Source organism: Bremia lactucae, linkage group LG2 (genome assembly GCF_004359215.1).
Source record: "Bremia lactucae strain SF5 linkage group LG2, whole genome shotgun sequence".
Lineage (NCBI taxonomy): Eukaryota > Oomycota > Peronosporomycetes > Peronosporales > Peronosporaceae > Bremia > Bremia lactucae.
In genome coordinates, this window is record NC_090611.1 from 5,113,919 (window position 1) to 5,132,597 (window position 18,679).

At 44.8% G+C, this 18,679-nt stretch overlaps 1 protein-coding gene across 1 annotated transcript; it reads right to left on the minus strand.

The window, feature by feature from the left end:
- Nucleotides 1-4,435: 4,435 nt before the first annotated feature.
- Nucleotides 4,436-8,230, minus strand: CCR75_006912 (uncharacterized protein; the record flags this gene model as incomplete). The annotated part of the gene is made up of 1 exon (XM_067964977.1): nt 4,436-8,230. One exon carries the CDS (start codon nt 8,228-8,230, stop codon nt 4,436-4,438), a length of 3,795 nt encoding a protein of 1,264 aa, XP_067821898.1.
- Nucleotides 8,231-18,679: the final 10,449 nt, after the last annotated feature.

The following is an 18,679-nucleotide window of genomic DNA, read 5'->3' on the forward strand; positions in this document are numbered from 1 at the left end:
TGGAAATAGTACCACTGTTGCAACACTCATTTCAAATGTTTCGTCATCAACCTTATTTGATGACATGAAGAAAGCCTACGCAGAGGATAAGGACACTCTGCGTTTAATAGATCATTTGATGAATCCATCCGACAAATTTTTTCGAGATTTACCGGCTTTATATCGATCGGCATCCGATCGATACACAACACGCAACGGCTCAATTTATTTCACAGCCGTTGCCGGCGACACTCCACGTGTCGTCGTCCCAACTCACAATGATTTGCACTTGCGGATCATGTATGAGTGTCACGATGCACCAACAAGTGGGTATTGTGGACGTGAGAAGACTTTGCTCACAGCAAGTCGCTTTTTTTGGCCCCGCCAGTATCACTTCGTGCGCAAGTACATTCGTGCTTGCGAGGTATGTCAACGGGGAAGGCACTGCTGACAAGCAGCAAGAATCAGAAGCAGCAGTATAAGAAGCAGCGCGGTCGTAGGACCAAGGCACCGTCTGGGACGTGCTTTAAGTGTGGCAAAATGGTCCACTACGCGAGAGACTGCCGAGCTAAGAGACGAGACAAGTCGAGTGACGACGAGTAGCAAACTTTGCCTTTCTCACAGCGGAGACGGCTTCAAGTGGAGCATGGGTTATAGACAACGGAGCTCCTACTCACATGTGTAAAGACCGCGAATTGTTTGTGGAGTACAAGGCGACAGAAAATTCGCAGGGTGTATTAAGCGCAAAGAAGAGCGCCCAACTGAAGGTTCTTGGACACGGAGCTGTAGTACTTCGCGTGTAAACCGGTCGAGCATGGATAAATGCACGCTTGGAGAAGACGCTTCACGTGGAAGACTTAAAAAGAATTTGTATTCCGTGACAGCCGCGACTGCGCGTGGTATGTCCGTCGAGATTACTGAAGACAAGTGCATCGTTAAGCTCAAAGGAAAGCCTGTGGCGACAGGATCGAAGATCAACACGGATGCCGAAGTAGAATGCCACGAAGCAACTGGCGAAGCTGGAGTGTGGCACAGACGTCTCGCCACACATCGTATAGAACGTATAATGAGATGAATATAGACGGCCGAAACAACGGTGCTGTAGCAGAAGCAGAAGGTGTGTGCGAGGTGCGCGCAACAGCTAAGCAAGTCAAGAAGACCTTCCACACGAATGAAGTAACTTTGAAAGCTAGGGAGAGTGCACGGTCGGAAAGTATCGTGTGCTCAGACGTGATTGGACCGATCAATCCAGCGTCAAAGTCCGGTTTCGAGTATATCGTGTCTTTCATCATATTGAAGAGCCGGTTTGTTACGATCTATCCCATGCGCATTAAAAGCGAAGTGGTGGAAGCGCTTTATAAATCCTGCAAGGAAGTGGCAACGGCAGCAGACACGAAAATCAAGGTGCTGCGCAGTGACAATGGTGGTGAATATCGAAACACTCGCATGAAAGCAATTTGTGGCAGGCGCAGAATCAAGCAGGAATATACCGTGTCATATATTTCACAGCAAAATGACATTGTAGAGCTTATGAGCAGGCCTAGTCGAGATGACAAGATGCATGCTTAAATACAGCGGTCTGGACAAGAGCTATTGGTGCGAGGCGATGATGATGGCAGCAGACATCATAAACAAATTGAGAGGTTATCCGAAGATTTTCGACTCTTGGGACCGATCGGTACCCTACATATTGACGTGCCCGGCTTGGTGACCAAATGCAGATGAATGTGCGCGTGAAACCCGCCTGCCGGATGGCCTCGAAATTTCGGACAGGTCAGCCCAGAAGTGTCTTCTTAGAAAAGCATTGTGTGGAACCAAGCAAGCTGCCCATCAATGGCTTAACAAGCTAAATCAGCACTTAGAGGACCAAGGCTTTGAAAGGTCTGCGGCAGACCAATGCGTGTATGTCAGTTACACACAATGTTTGTGTGTGAGGTGCAAACTTTCGTCAAAAGGCCCGCAAATACTGTTGACGTCGCTGGATCAGTAGGGTGCTCCGCACCAGCTGACGCCGACCGATTTTTGACGATCCGCCTCGCCGTTGCGATTTCGCAACAGCGTCGGATTCGCGACCTCCCTGTTCCTAGCGAGAGGTCGGTCTTTTCGCTCAGTTTTTCTTAGGCATTGGCCGTGAGGCACTACACTTAAAGGCGTAGTGGCCCTTTTTTGACAAAGTTTACAATTTTGTAACTGTTTGCAAGTTGACGAGCGAGGTTTCTCGTTCTATACATACGAGAGATCCATGGGTTTTACCCTTTATTTTCTTTTCGTCTCTGTGGACGATATGCACCCGAGGACGAAAGCCTGTTTCAGGCTGAAGTCTTCGTGTTCCGCTATAGGGATCGCTTGGTCGAGAGACTCTAATTTTAGCCGGAACAGATGGGTCTTAACAGGGCCGTCTGCAAGATTTTTAATCAACACACTTACCTGTGTTTGTTCATCAATTGGATGACTACCGATACAACTGACCTAGTATCGTGTATGTTGGGCATAAGCGTGAAGATCACTCTCGCCCTGCTTCAAATCCAGGAGCTCTGCTCGAACCCTGATTCGGCACGTGCGGCTCAAACGTAAGCCTTAGCCGACCCATTTGTGGTTGAGTTTTAAAGACCTCATACGACCCAAACACAAATTGGTCGTGAAGCTTAAGCGAAAAAGGCCCAAGGTTTGGCAAGTCCGGCTAAGTTGGACATGACAAACTTCATTTCGTTGCATCGTCATCGATGCGGCGGGCTTAATAGTGTCGTCTAATTTGACGAACCATCTTCAAAGAGAGTCGCCTCCGATTGCCATAAAACAATGATTTTGATCTTTAAGCTTTCGGGTCGACGCGGAAGCGTCGGCCCATCAGCAGTATTTGCATGCTGCTGTCTCACAGATCCAAGTGTTGAGAGCCTTGCTGGTGAAGCAAGGCTACTTTCTCTCGGCCCCGTCGATTACGTGTTGTATGAACTCGGCTGTGGCCGCATGCTGTTCATCTTTTCTCAATGTAAACAGCATGGCGCCGCCTGCGACCGAACTCATTCGATCGATCGCTCTCCATTAAAGGTCACTCAAATGAGTAAATCCTTCACGCGTGGCGTAAAAGCCTTCTTGAGGGGCTGGGAAGCTCCTCCTTCTTCATTCAACATGTCCATGTTGATGGAACGTGCGTAGGTCGTTGAACGGACCAACAAGTGCTACTACTGAACTTATTATATTAGTTAATAATTAAGTATGGCGCCTCCTTGCGCACCGCATTATCGTGTCTTATAACGATTGGCGGGGTTGATTTAGACTTAAATTAACCAATTAATATAGCTAATGTCTTATTGCATCTACATTACGCACAGAATTGGCCGAAGAATTTAAAACGTAGTTTTTTTTTAATAGAACGACTAGATGCTTCGCAACAAGTCAGCGGCAATAAACAATTTGTAAAGCTTCCACGGTCTGTCGTTCCTTGCGCGCGAATGAGTTTTTTAACTACGGTTTCTCGGATACGTATTTACGAGATGATATCTACGATAAGCTCAATTTTTCTTGAATGCTTGAATGCTTCGTCAAATCTGTGTTGATCATTAGAAAATACTTTTAAGTAATTTACAAATTTTTTTATGAACGCTGAAGAGCTAGCTCATCGCGTCACTGTCGACGGGTTCGTGACTCTGCCCTTGGCAACATACGGATTCTCACCGTCTGTCGTGGAGAAAGTACGGTGTCAAGTGCTTAATCAGTTTGAAATGTTCTTGGCCGAAGCATCCGCTCAAAAATTGGACTTGACACTTGATGAAAATGCTGAGCGGCTACCGGGCTTCTACGTACGTGAAGGTGGCCGAATCGACATGCAGTTATACATCTCAGACTTTACAAAAACCCCATCGCCAGCTCAGACGTTGCAATCGGTAGACATTAAATTACTCCAAAATACGGCGACAGCTTGGCAGTCTGTGCTTCAAGAGCTATTTTGTCAAGCCAATTTTCACCTCGATTATATTGGCTGCGTTATATCACGGCCTGGTGATAGTGAGCAGAATTGGCACTTGGATGGTGTCCATTATAACCGACATATTCAGGAACCTGGTGCTGTAGATATATGTTGACACAAATATATAACAATCGCGCTAATGGGTTGGTGCAGTGGACCGCCTTAACGTGTTTGTGCCACTAGTCGCTATTACGGACCAAGTTGGCGGCACTGAGATGAAGATTCGATCACACATTCATGACAATGGGGCTCGTGGACCAGCTTTCGAAGATTATCAAGACCTTCCTAGTGTTATAGCGTGTGTGGGGGCTGGAACACCAGTACTTAGGATTACCGCGTTTGGCATCGAGGTCTGGGAAATTTAAGCAAAAGCACGATTCGACCTCTGCTTTACTTTAAATACGTTAAAGCAAGTGCTGTGACTCAAGTGCTGAAAGAAAGAAAACGAATCACCCCAACGATAATATAAAACATAACTTTCTTTGTTTACTAGTGTTGTAGTGACGCCACCGTGGCGCCGAAAAGAAGAGACTGTTCCGAAGAAAAAGCAGCTTGCGTTTGCAGTTTCGCCACGCGTTCAGGTAAAATACGATCGTGCGTTTCATTTTGCAAAAGCGCTTTTCTTTCGACATCGTAGCTTAAAAGATGACACCAAATTGCAGGAGATGCCTCCATTGAAAGAGTTTGAGCCAAATCTTGACGGGCGAAGCTCAGTGTGTTGCTGTCTCTCTCGGCAAACAGGTAGACAACAATGTGGTGAATTGCAACTGAATAGGCAAAGGTTCCGCGACGAGGCGAGACGTGGTGCTTGCACACGGCCTGTTGCATGAGTTGAACAAGTTTAACATCACCATTTCGACCGCATCTGTTTAAAATCTCTAGGCTGGACTCTTGAAAAGGTTCAAGCAGATGGAGCAAATGCGCTTCTTGGAGCTCTTTCCACACCAATGCTCGTATCTCCAATGGAAAATCGTCAGTTAAGAATAATGTCATGCACTTTGCAAAAGGCGCATTTCCAAACGAGGTGGCTGTAAATTCAGCCAGAAGTTTTTCGACAAAAGTCAATAATTGTCGTTCAAGCGATGACAAAGAAGAAGCCACTTGGTCTTGAGACTCGAAATTCTGGAAATTCTTTAAAAATCCGGGATACAAGACTTTGTTATTTGCTCGAGCGTGAATGATTGGCTTGACTAATTGAGGAAGCAGTTGACACAGTGCAGCGTCAACGTGATCGTCAAAAAGCACGTCGCTGCCTGCAAAGAAGACGTGCATCACGTGAAACAATTTGTCTTCTGGCCGGAAGTCTGCCTTTGAAGCAAGGAATGTCATTGATGGGGCCACCCGCTCAAATTCAAATAGAAAGCGGCACGTGGCACTCACAATCAATTTAATTTCGTTATGTTGAGCACGTGATGGATTTTCGTTTATAGAATTGCCACTGTTGGAGCTATTGTATTCAATGTTTGATAGTGGAGACACCATCCAAAAACTTGGCAACGGCAAATTGCTGGAAATATATGCGTGTTCTTCAAGAGGAAGACGCAAATGACAGGAAAATTTATCGGTACAGGAAGTACCGGTAAAAAGGTGCTTCGAGTGAACTTCTTGTTCAGACGTAGCGTTCACGAGAGCTTGGTAGATAGGAACCAACGTGCGACTCATGCGCGAGGCAACAGCTTTGTCGCTGAATATGCCAAGAGCCTGTAGTGGAATCGGATGGAACAGAACATCCGCAAACAAGCGCATTGTCCAATTCTCACCTCCAGGACCCAAACGTTCCACAAGAAGCAAGGCTTGGTGGTACATTTTCTGTACAAAGGCTGTGTTCATGGTTACGACATCACGTGCGGCCATATTCCCTACAAGGACAACAAGCTCGCAGGCTTGAAATAAAGCAGAGTTCAATTTGGTAGAGGATGATGCAACAGCTAAAGTGGCAGCAACAAGCAAATGGTTCCTGACATGACGTTCAAAGAGCTGCACCTCATCGGATAGATCACATACAAGATCGCTGTGCACCATTTGCAGGTGATATTGAACAATCGCGACTAGCAACTCCCGCGATTTCACTGTTGTGTTCAGTTGCGGAAGCAACTTCAATATCACGTGGTTGGACTGGATGAGCTTTCGTACTTGCACGATACCAGCCGTCTCCAAGTGGTACTTCGTTGTATGGCTACAAGCAGTCGCAAGGAATCGTAGAATTGTTGTCAATAGCTGCACTATTGCGACATCGAATTCGCTTGATGATTTCAACAACGAATGGATACACTTTCCAGCCTCCTCGGTTGCTGCATCGATGAACAAGCCGAGCTGATGGAAAGAATGCTGCGCTCCCTGCACTCTCTCGAGTCGACAAAAAGTTTCTAAAGCGGCAAACAATGCCATTCTTCGTGCATAACAAGTTTTGGTGGTATTAACCAGGAAATTGGAAAGTACAGGTAATAAATACGCAAAGCAGTGAAAGTCGAGTCCATACCCGAGCAGGACGCGCCAAATTCGCAAGCTTTGAATTTGTAAACTCGAAAAGATTGCTAATGTTTCGTCATTAACGTCACCAGTAGGAGCTTCATTTAAAGCTAAAAACCCTTTGGTACTTTGAATTACCCCGCTCGTTATCAAACCAGATGCGATAGAACGTTGACCTTGACAAAGCAATCGCACGAGCTTTAAAGCTTTGAGCGACAGTTGCAATGCTCGACGATTCTCGTTCTCAAAAGCCAAGACTTGGTCGTTTTCAATATATTGCTGTTGCACAAGTTGGACGAGTTTTGTGTTTGAACTCAACTCGAACGCAGCACGTGGAGAGTGACGTGCTACAACACACAGAATGTCCAGCACCATTTCAATGGCGTTTTGATCCGGCAACTGAATCCTCTTGAGGATATACCACAAACGCGTGCCAAGATCCATACGAAGGAGAGCTTGCACCGGATCGAATGCTGCCAATTCGTTGTCGCTAAGACGATTTCCATCGTCGGTATCAGGGGTCTTGATATAAATTACTTCCTCGTCACTATAGGACGAAGACAATTTACCGTAACCGCTTCCTGCGGTAGGGTGCAGGTGTACTCGACGGGGGTACAATATGGTCCCAAACGAGGACTCTGGTAATGAATCTTTGCTGAGATCGGGTATCGGTACAACAAAGGCATGAAGCGCAGCTATTCCGGCACTCAAGGCCGTGTAGTTTTGATCATCGAGCACCATTCGAAGTGTTAGTGCCATATCACTTGGCAACACGCGTGGAACACAACAAGAGCCCTGTTGCTGCTGGAGCTGTCGATGATACAAGATCTTGGCAACAATATTCAAAGCCATGGCACGCTGGCTCGCGACAGCACTTCGTGCAAGATGGAGCAATTCCAGCATGGTATAGCCTGCAACATTCGGATCCTCTCCGTGATGGAAAAGTCCAGAATGGACGAGCACCTCGGTTTCTGTGGCTGTCAGCTCCTTTCCATCCAAATCGAACCGTTCCATCGTTGCTTCTTTATTTGCTACACGAACAATATTCTTGCAAGCCCCTCTTGAAAGCGATGTATTCGACTGTGTCCAGTCTAATTTCGCTCGTTCTTCTGCGGGCAACAGCAAGGCCTGCTCCTGAAGCTCTTTTTCCGTCGTGACGGAGGCTAACGACTTTAATACTTCTTCCTTTTGCCGTTGTTTCTCGATATTATCAGAAGGCACGATTGAATTTCCAATTACCACCTTTGCTTTAGGCTCAAAAATCGTCTTCTTTTTCGGACTTTTCTCTCTCTTTTGCTTCCTGCTCTTAAATTTTTCGACCAACTCTGGATCTAATGAATTCAATAGCTCCTGTTGAGCTTCAGCAATTTCTTGGTGGCTCATATTTTCAATTTTAGCTCGATTTGCACTATCAATGATTCTGCTGTCCTGGTCTAAGTGCTCTAGGACTTCTAAATCATTATCTTGCTCATTTTCCTTCGCGTTATGACGTCTGCGACCAAATACGCTTTGTCCAAGGCCACGACGATTCACAACAGGAAATCCAGTCGATTTAATGGTAAAAACAAAGCTTTGCTGACCTGAAAACGTCACGTGACGTTCCACGACGCCTTTGAGCACTTGCGGACCCTCTGTTGGGTCCGAATCGGAAGCATTTTGCGAGCTCTTTGGTGTTGACTGGTTTGATTTGGAGCCAAAGCGCGACAATCTAGCGGAAGGCTGCTTCTTTTGGCTTAAAAATCGCTCCTGTTCGAGCAAAAGCTGCGCTAACTCTCCATCCATGTCGACACTATTTTCACTTGACGGTGTAGTCATCTTCAAGACAAAGGATTGGTGAAAAATGGCTCGATCGGGCAGATAAAAAAATTACTGTCTGATTTGTATTAAAGCGCCAAGGTAACGAATACATATTTTATTAAGGGAATTGTTATTCAGCCCCACCTATTCTTAATCAGCCACTACTGTAACGGCAGATCGCATTACGCCTACTGATGATATCAATCATGACGATTCGTGTATTGACAACAGCTTACGGGTTGACTCCATTTGGAAGAGGCTGGTTAGCAGGGATTGACAAGTAACGGCGCATGTCAAATGTTACATTGTCAGCGGGCCCTTCTTGGTCACGAAGTCGAATCCTGTGTCGCGGCGTGACGAATTCATAAAGACGGTATTTAATTTGCGTCGCAGCAGCGCTGACTTTCAGTAGAAAATTTACTGAATGCCAGAATAATGGCACCACCAACGTGCAGCTCGCTCTAGACTTACCCATGGTTGTAACTGTCCAACTTCAACTGCAAGCGTCACCCAATCGGGCATATTTCGAGGCGCTGGCGAGGGCGTTTGGTTTGGCGTAGATCTTTCGGACCAAATGTCGCATCAGCCTCCTTCTATGGGCAGCCGGATCTACTCGTTGCCATTGAGCCCCCTTTGCAACCTTGAACGAATTTCCAATAGCAGCAAAGAATTGTGAAGTAAACTCTTGTGACGTGCTTGCACGTACTGCAGTTAAGGAATCCACAATATAAATTTTTCCATTACCATTGAGGTCTAAAAATTGGATAGCAACTCACAGTCCTTCACCATCGTCAATGTACTTGTTGAAGGCATCACTGGACCCGATGTGGTCGATTCTAAGCGCATTCATGATGTTAGAAAGCACTTCAGCAATTTTCTGATGCGACATTTGGTCCGAAAAGGTTTATGCGAAACCGAATGCTCCCGCCAGCACCTTGAAATATTGTCGATTGGGTGACACTTGCAGTTGAAATTGGGCAACCGAAACCATGGGCAAGTCTAGAGCAAGCTGCAAGTTGTTGGTGCCATTATTCTGGCATTCAGTATATTTTCCTACTGAAAGTCGGTACTTCTACAACGCAAATTGAACACCGTCTTTATCATATCTTCACGCCTCGCTGCCTCCGCGACACAGGATTCGACCTCGTGAGCAAGAATGGCCCGCTGTCAATGTAACATTTCACATGCGTCATATATTTCCAATCCCTGCTAACCAGCCTCGTCCAAATGGATCAACCCGTAAGCTACGAGCCGTTATGATTGATATCGTCAGTAGTCTGTGCCGCGGTCTGCCGTTACAAAAATATTAGTTCCTGAAAGAGGAATAAAATGTGGAATTGATATCCCCATATCTATTTTCCAAAATATGTTTTATTTATAATCTAAATAAACCTCTCCTGCGTAAAATTATTACTCCCACAATTTTTTTTCTTATAAAAATAAGCTTTAAATTCGCAAACTTAAATTGTAATTCCCACAAATCCTGTAAAGTTGTTTTTGCTATAAACACAATACCGAAAACGAATATGTTAAATGAAGGAATCTATAAAGAAAAAAAGTTTGTTACTAGCGCTTGTCCTGGATTTGAAGTAGCCAAAAGTCGCGTTGTAACGGAGTAACGGGGTGTATCGTTACATAAAATTAACAATTAAAGGTTGTTAATTAATATATTATCTAAAAGGTAGATAATATTTGGAGAATATTACTTTACGTAGTTATGTTCGGAAAGCTTATCCATTGGAAGATATAGGCCCTTATATAAACTTTCTCCGCGGTCCAGTCAGTGCTTGACGCGCGCAAAGAGAGAGACAGATAAGACTTTACTTCATGTTTTGTATTAATTATAATTAAGTTAGTATTAAATAGATTGAACCAGAAGAACTTGATTATATTAAATACAGTCCCTCGTTGAAGCAAATGTTTATAAGAGAGTCTTTCTTTGCACGTACTAGTGTACGTGAAGTGACGTGAGGCACCACTCGCACTGAAGCAGTGCGTATTGGACTTGCACTGAAGCAGTTCAAGTTGACAGTGCCCCGTTACACGTGTTCCTCACTGGTGGAGTAGTGATGCCAAATTGCACTAAACCGAGTTAACTTTGCGTTAAGGTGCAGTTGAACAGCTTGCCAGTAGTTACTATTGACATGCAAAAGTATTAACACCTACTGTGGAGTATGGCATGTAGGAAGTTCCGGATCCATCTTAAGTCAAAAACATTTACTGACCTTGAATAACAGGTAGCTGCAAGATTTCACATTCAGGAGAACTAGACCAGCTGGGTACAGGTATGGTCCATTGCTTTCCCAACTCAGCTGGTTTTCCTTTCAATCAAAATCATTCTAAGAAATCTGTTGTCAATTTTCCGCCAAGCATCCAGGTTTAGCATGTAAGCAGTTGCATGATAGCCACAGTTTCGTATGTCTTCCTAAGTCACACTCATTGTAGTATTTGATAGCCAATGCACAGCCATCAATAAATGCAAACTTTTGTGCATCTTTCAGCTCTTCAAATATGTTATAGGTTTGGTGTACTGGTGTTGAAATGTTGTAGGTAGCAAGTGTCTTTGTCAAGTTTAAAAGTAAACACTGGATGAATGATTGAATGAATACTGTTAAAGGAGCCGAAGAAGCATCCTTTTGTAGAGACAAGGAACACTGTGGACATAGTGGCATTAATATACGATTGAAACATAGTATGTATTAGCCAAACACGGTAACGCGGTCCCTTTTGCTCGTACTGTTAACAGTAGAAGTCAACTTACACTGATTACACTAAAGGTGGGGCCCCTCGATTACTTCACGTACACTGACGTGCAGAGGAAGATTACAGGTAGCTTAGAAGTCGAGGCTGCTTAAGGTTTATTCTAAGGCTTTATAATAGAAAACCAGTAAACTGTATAAGTATATTAAATTCCTACGTGACGATCTTCTATCTACTACTGACTTAAATATATTAACTACTAACTATGTATGGCGCCCCCTTCCACTCCGCACAATCGTGTCTTATATATATATATCTATTGGCGGAGTTGATTTAAAGTTAAATTAACCAATAAATAGAACAAATGATTTATTGCGTCAATATTAATGAATTTGGTAATTTTGAAACTATCAAAGTCATAATTAATCCAAGATATAATTTTGTACTTCTTTATTTATTTCCTCTCATAGGAAAATATATTTATTATTTTTCCTATAGAATATAATACTTATGCAACGGGACACCCCGTTACATCTTCCCTTCCCCCCAACCAACAGTACTATAGTGATTGATGTAAGGTGACAGGATATACTATTATGTCTTTCCCTGTAATTTTGCATTATTGTTTTTATTTAAACATGTATCTCATTTGCATTACTAGTTTTGACCAAAATCATTTATGGCGACAAATAAATCTGTACGCGTGGCCCGTGAGTCCGCAAAGCTGGCAGCTGCATCGGAAACGGACGTTGTCGGTGCACGCTATAAGTTGCATTGTTTCTCACGAGAGGCAGCGATACCTTGCTTCTCGTGAAGGGACTCATGCTATGCTGTTTTAAGGGTGCAAGTATGCCCTAAGGTGGCATACTCCCTTGTAACGGTAGAGAATCGTTTAGTTGGTGTCCAATACACGTTAAAGGGTAAACAGTACGATGATGATTTCATCGTACTAGATTTGGATGACAAATTTGATCTCATCCTTGGATTACTATACGAGCTATGTATAAATTGGCGGCATTAAGCCGTGACGATACATGTCTCTTGTTCATCCGATGGCTAACTGGTGAACGTCTTGGAGCGCACACAAGCGTGTGGATGTCCTACAAGTAAGTGCGATGGTCTCAACTGTGGGTCGGTCTTTTTCATGACTGCACAAGACCTCAGTATGAATACCCATCACATTGTGGAGTCAGATCCCGAGGTCTGTACACAAGCACAAGCAGCGTCAAAGGTCCACCATTTTGACGTAAACATAGTTACCGACGGCTGTGCACAAGCACATGCAGCGTCGAACTTCAACCACTCGAATAAGCGAAGTGGTACGAAACAAGGATGCTTGCTTGAAAAGCAACATCCAAGAAAGTTTTAAGCGCCTGTCTATAAAAGACAGTGCAAAAGTCCAAGATCGGCTGGAGAGTCGATCGTAGACGATCTCTCTGTGGTAGCGCAACCACAGCTAGAGGCAGTTGGGGAGGATACTCCCCAAATAATTTCTGTGGAAACAAGTCCCCAGAAACCTGTGTTAGAATATTCCCAGGTACCTTTAAATAAGTCCCAAGAAGAAACTGAGACAATTAATGTCTAAACAATGGATTAAGTGTAAATGCTTGTACACTTGCCTCCGAACAATTGTCAACGCTAGAACCGAAACGGTTCTTGCGTGATCTGCGTAGTGGCAAAGTCAAGCAGATCTGCGTACTTTTCACAGATGACAACTGCATAGCCGAAATTCGGTCGGCAATAGTATCTCCTGAGAACGAACTCATTATCAGTAGCTCATCGATGGACGAAAGAGTCCTCGATGAGAAGACTCGAATTGAACGTTTTACGTCCCAATCCTGAGTGTCTTTAAATCCAAATCCTTTATATACCGTGCGAGATGCCTAAGGATATAGGCACTCGACACGAAATCGATCTGAATCCAATCTCAAAATAATGTGTCATGAAGCAGTGGCCATTACCTCATGAACAAGTATTAGCGAACGGCAAGTTCTTCGCCGATCGCTTAGCAGCGGGCCATGGAGTCAACTTTCCCACACAGCTCTCCGACTTGTGAGGAGTCTACTTCCCCACATAGCTCTCCGACCTTCTGTGTGCGTGAAGCAACAGGAGGATGGCGGATTGGGCATGTATTCAATAAATTGAACGCTTCAACGGTACCGGCATTGACGTCGAGGCCACGAAAGACGAAATCATTGATGGTATGTCAAAGAGTACTATCTTTTCGTCAAACGATCTGACGGATGGATTCTGCCAGATCCTCATGCATGAACAGGATATCCCTTTTACAGCAGTAAGCATCCCAAATGGTAGGCTATGGTAATGGCTAGTCATGCCACAGGAACTTACTAATGCCCCAGCGACATTTAATAGATGTGTAACCAATCTGTTGAGATCAGTGCGGGATTCGCACCGATTTATTTGATGACGTCTTCGTTCATAGCAGAGCCATGAATGGAAAGTAGGACGTTGAAGTGCATCGTACCCACGTCCAAAAGGTTCTTACGCTTATGCGAAAGAACAAGATGTATGCCAATCTCAAGTAGTGGATATTCGCAGCAAGCAAAATACCAGTCCTTGGGTCATCGTGGGTAAACACGGTGTACACCAGGATCCCGAAAAGATCAAGGCGGTCACCGATTGGCCTGTGCCAGGCGATGTAAAGGAACTAAGAAAGTTTCTCGGTTTAGCGGCGTACCTGCACAAGTACTCACGCAATTACGCCGAAATGACAGTTCATATTTCTTCTTTGTTAAAGAAAAATCTAAGTGGTCATGGAATGCTGATTGTCAGCAATCCTTTAATGGAATCAAGCAAAGTTTGATGCAATCTCCAATCCTGGCGATTGCGGACCAAGAACGACCATTTCATGTGGTCTGTGACGCTTGCATTTTTGCAATCGGCTGTGCGTTAATGCAATATGACACAGACGGCGCAGAGCGCGTCGTTTGTTAAAAATCGCGTCAGCCTTAACCAGCTGAATGCAACAATCCCAGTGCATGACATGGAGCCCCTTGCCATGAAATATGCACTGGCTAAGGTTAGGGTATATCTCTTGGGGGATAGACCGTTTATTGTATCAACGGACCATGCGTCTTTACGCACGAACGTTAACAGTCCACACCTCTCGCAAGGAATGGTGAGATTGTTGTCTTTCTTCGCGGAGTATAACTTCTTCGTGAAGTATCAACAGGACGACTCAATGTCGTCGCTGATGCCCTTTCGCGCCGGCCCAATATTGGGCTGGCTGCGCAAATGAATAGTGAGGATAGGGCCAATGTTGCAACAATCAATAGTGAGTAAAGGCCACTGTTGCAACAATCAATAGTGAGCATAAGGCCACTGTTGCAACAATAAGACTTCCGCCGCCAACATTACTCGACGACGTTTTAGCTTATTAAGAAGATAAAACTCTTTAAGGGTTGATGGTTTACCTTTTAAATCCATCCCAACAATCATTTTAAGGATTGTCGAAATTGTATCGATCCTCCACAGATCGATACACAACACGCAACACGTTACTGTATTATACAGCCATTGCTGGCGACACACCTCGTGTCGTCATCCTTTCCCATAATGATTTGCGCTTATGAGTCATGTATTAGTGCCATAGTGCTTCAATATGTGGCCATCGTGGTTCTAAAATGACTTATCTCACAATAAGTCACGACTTCTACTTACCACGCCAGTATGAGTTCGTCCGTAAGTACATACGTGCATGCAAAGATTGTCATGAAGTGAAGCCTAGTGCGTCATCTCGTGCTCCATTACAACATCTTCATGTTCCGGCAGAGTGTTGGCAATCCGTATCCATGGACTTCGTCTTCGGATTTCCCGACGACAAACATAAGAATAATGGTATTCTTGTTTTTGTTTATCCTTTTAGCAAAATGGTACATCTTGCTGCAGCACCGGAGTCGATCAAAGCCAAAGGCTGTGCTCGTGTATTTATTGACATTATTATGACCCCATGTGTTACCGCGTGAATTGGTCTCAGATCGGGACCCTAGGTGCACGGCGAAATTTCGGCAAACTGTGTTCAAATCACTTGGGACACAGTTGAAAATGTCGACTTCTGATCATCCTGAAACAGATGGTCAGACGGAGCATGCAAACCGTATCCACGCGGATACGTCCACTCTTTTACGAGTTGAAGCGAGTTATTGCCGATGGTAGAATTTGCCATCAGCAATTCAGTGCATGCTTCTACATAGCATACATCGTTTTTCGTGAACGGCTTACGCCACTATCCACGTGAACCCACGTTGTTTGAGAGTGAATCTTATTCAAGGGAAGGGGGCTCGCTCGATTAAAGAACCTTGTAGCTCTTGCTCATCACGCATTGGCCCTAAGATCAATGCGAAGGATACCATTGAAGTGGATAAACTCAGTAAAAACAGTAGTGCCACTGCCGACTTCAATCACGATGCTGAAGGACTCAGCATGGAAAACAATAATTTGAGTGAGAACAGTAATGATCTCACTAAAAAGAAGATTGACAATTTTGCAGTGCGAACCGGTCGCACTGAAGACAGAACAAAACCGAGTCAGCTGGAGAATTCCTGCTGGCTAGAGAAGCAGTGGTCCGCTTCGTACAGGATTCCATTGCTGATGCGGTGGATCGACAGAAACGAAACTCGACCAAAAATGAAAGAGCAAACATTCTTGCATTTAATGTTAACGACTTAGTCAGACTGTCTACGGTAAACCTACGAAAACATGTAGTGACGAATGTAGGCAATAACAAATTACTGCTCAGGTATGTCAGCCCGTTTCGTGTACTACATCGCTAAGGCAATGCGTACGCGATCGAGCTGCCTCGTAGAATGCGTACGCATCCTACGTTTTATGTTGGGCGTATCGCCAGTACCATCAGTACGAGGCTTCTTCCGATTACGGATTACACCAGAACGGTCCAGGACACCGCCAAAGCCTGATGGATCGGGACAGAGTCTGATTCTCATTAATCAGACAATCCATCCTTTCATCCAAGGAAGAAATCTTCAGATGAGCTGTCACCAGCTCGTTTTGAAGGGACTGATGGTCCTTTCGTTCGCCAATTGATCAGTCGCAACCTGCGTACAATATTTATCTGGTCACGAGAAACATTATCAACCGTCACCGCTAACTCGCGGTGACGGGATCACTCGTGATCAATGTCCTCCCTCAAATAATGAAGGGTGTGATCCAAATCACGATGATCTTTCGGGTTTGTCAAACGAGGCCAGCCGATTTTTCCTCCACCTTCACATCCATTGACGGATTTGAGTGGTGAGAAGCGTTTTTTTTTGTGAACGCCTCGTTGGCGAGGGTATCCATCCTCGCATGATACTTGGGAGCCTCTTTCCCAACTGATGATGGACGAGACCCATCCTCCTCGACAGATGGTCCATCAGAGAGCGAGCACATTCTCAATCCCTGGGCGCTTATTGTAAGAGATGTGCATCCTCCAATGAGGGTCTTTAAGCCTTTAGATGTGCCTGGTGCTAAGCGCACTGTCATCCCCGTAATAGGAATATCGTGCTCAATAAATTTGAGTCTGCAATCTTCTAGCAACTGGCGTATAGTAAAATTGTTCGACGCTCCACAATCGATTAGGGACTTAAGTGGCAACTTATTTGACACTTTTATTATCAGGGGCTTGAAGTTAACCTCATCCCTTGCGGCGGTTACACACAATGTTTGTGTATGAGGAGCAAATTTCGTTAAAAGGCCAGCAAATTCTTTTGACGTTGCTGGATCAGTAAGGCACTCCGCACCTACTGACCCCGACCTTTTTTAACGATCTGCCTCGCCGTTGCGATTTCGCAACAGCGTCGAATCCGCGAACTTCCTATTCCTAGCGAGAGGTCGGTCTTTTCGCTCAGTGTTTCTTAGGCACTGGCCGTGGGGCACTACACTTAAAGGCGTAGTGGCTCTTTTTCTACAACGATTACAATTTTGTAACTGTATGTGAGTTGAAGAGTGAGGTTTCTCGTTCTCTACATACTAGAGATCCATTGGTTCTGGACCTCCATTTTTTCGTCTCGGTGGGATAAGCACCCGAGTGGACAAAAGCCTATTTAAGGCTAAAGTCCTCTTCTTCTACTACAGAAATCGCTTGGTCAACCGTCTCTAATTCGAGCCGGAACAGGTGGTATTGACAGGACCGTCTGCGAGACCCTTGATGACCACAGTAACCTGTGTGTGTTCATCCATCGGATGACTCACGATACAACTGACCAGGAATCGTGTATGTTGGGCATAAGGGTGAAGGTCACGCTTGCCCTGCTTCAAATCTAAGTGCTCGGCTCGAGCCCTGAATTTGGCACGTGGAGGCTCCAATGTTTGCCTGAGCCGGGTTTAAAGACGTCAAGCGACCCAAAACTAATGGGACGTGAAGCTTGAGCTTCAAGGTCCAAGATCTGGCACGTCCATCTAAGTTAGACATGCCAAATTTCACTTTTGTCGCATCATCAGTGATAAGGCGAGCTTCTATCATAGAAGCTTTTTCTGAGATTCTATGGCGTTGTTTAATTGGACAAGCAATCTTAAAAGGGAGTCGCCTGCGACTGTCTTAAACTTATCGATTTATATCCTTAAGCTTTCGGGTCGACGCGGAAGCGTTGGCCCATTAGTAGCATTTACATGCTGCTGTCTCAACAATTCCTATTGTTGAGCACCCTGTTCTCTCAACACCTCCGCGTGTTGAAAGCCTTGCTGGTGAAGCAAGGCGTATTGTTAAAACTCGGATGCTGTTCATCTCTGCCCAGAGTGTACAGCATGGCGCCAACGGCTGATTCACCTACGACCAAGCTCATTCGTTCGATTGCTCTCCATTCAAGGTCACTCAAATATGTAAAGCTTTCACGCGTTGCGCAGTAGCTTTTTTGAGGGGCTGGAAAGTTCCCCCATTCAGAATTTTGAGTAAAAACCTCAATATGAAGTCTACAGAATTTGTGGGAACATCAACTTTAGTTTATAAATTGAAATTTTTTTATTTCTAAATATAAGTTGTGAGATTAATAATTTGAGCAGGAGCGTTTTTTTAGAAATAAATATTATATTAAATTTTGTTGTTGTAACGGGCTAAAGTTGCCCTAGTGTTACACAGTCCCCAATAGGTACACTTGCTTTACTTAAGGGGATGAATAATTACTTAAATAAAGTAATCAGACCCACCACTCAGGTGTGGTTCACATTTGTGAGCAACCCTTGTGCATGTGATGCACAGAGGTGCATTCTCTTTAGGAGGGATGACGCTAGCGTCATCCGTTACGCAAGGTATCTAGAAAGATCCCAATTCATACTAGTATTATCTAAAGAGATGACATTTTTGATTGGTAAAAATAGGTGTTTATATTTAATGCGATTAAATATAAATCAGTCTGAAAACTACTTCCTACTTAGTAAGTGCGCACGAGGAGCCGGATTACCGCTCCCGTGACGACACTTTACTAGAGTACTTTATTCGTTGGGTGAGGTCGCTAAGGCAACCATCACAACTACCTCACTGCACGCAAGAGAAGCTGGTTTAACCGCTTCTCACTGTGCTAGAGTGTGTGTCTAAGCAGAGCGTGACCGCATTACGACGTGCCCGCCAACACTTAGTAGCACTTGAAATCCTTCGCACATCCCGCATCTCTGCCTGTGTACGTGAGGATGAGCTTCAACATCGATTAGGCTCATTTCCCCACCTCTCCGAACATCATCGGGAGGTGGCAGGGCTTATGGCGCAGGTACTGGGTGAACAAGCCCGGGCCAGGCTCCTGGGCAGTCCTCCTGAGC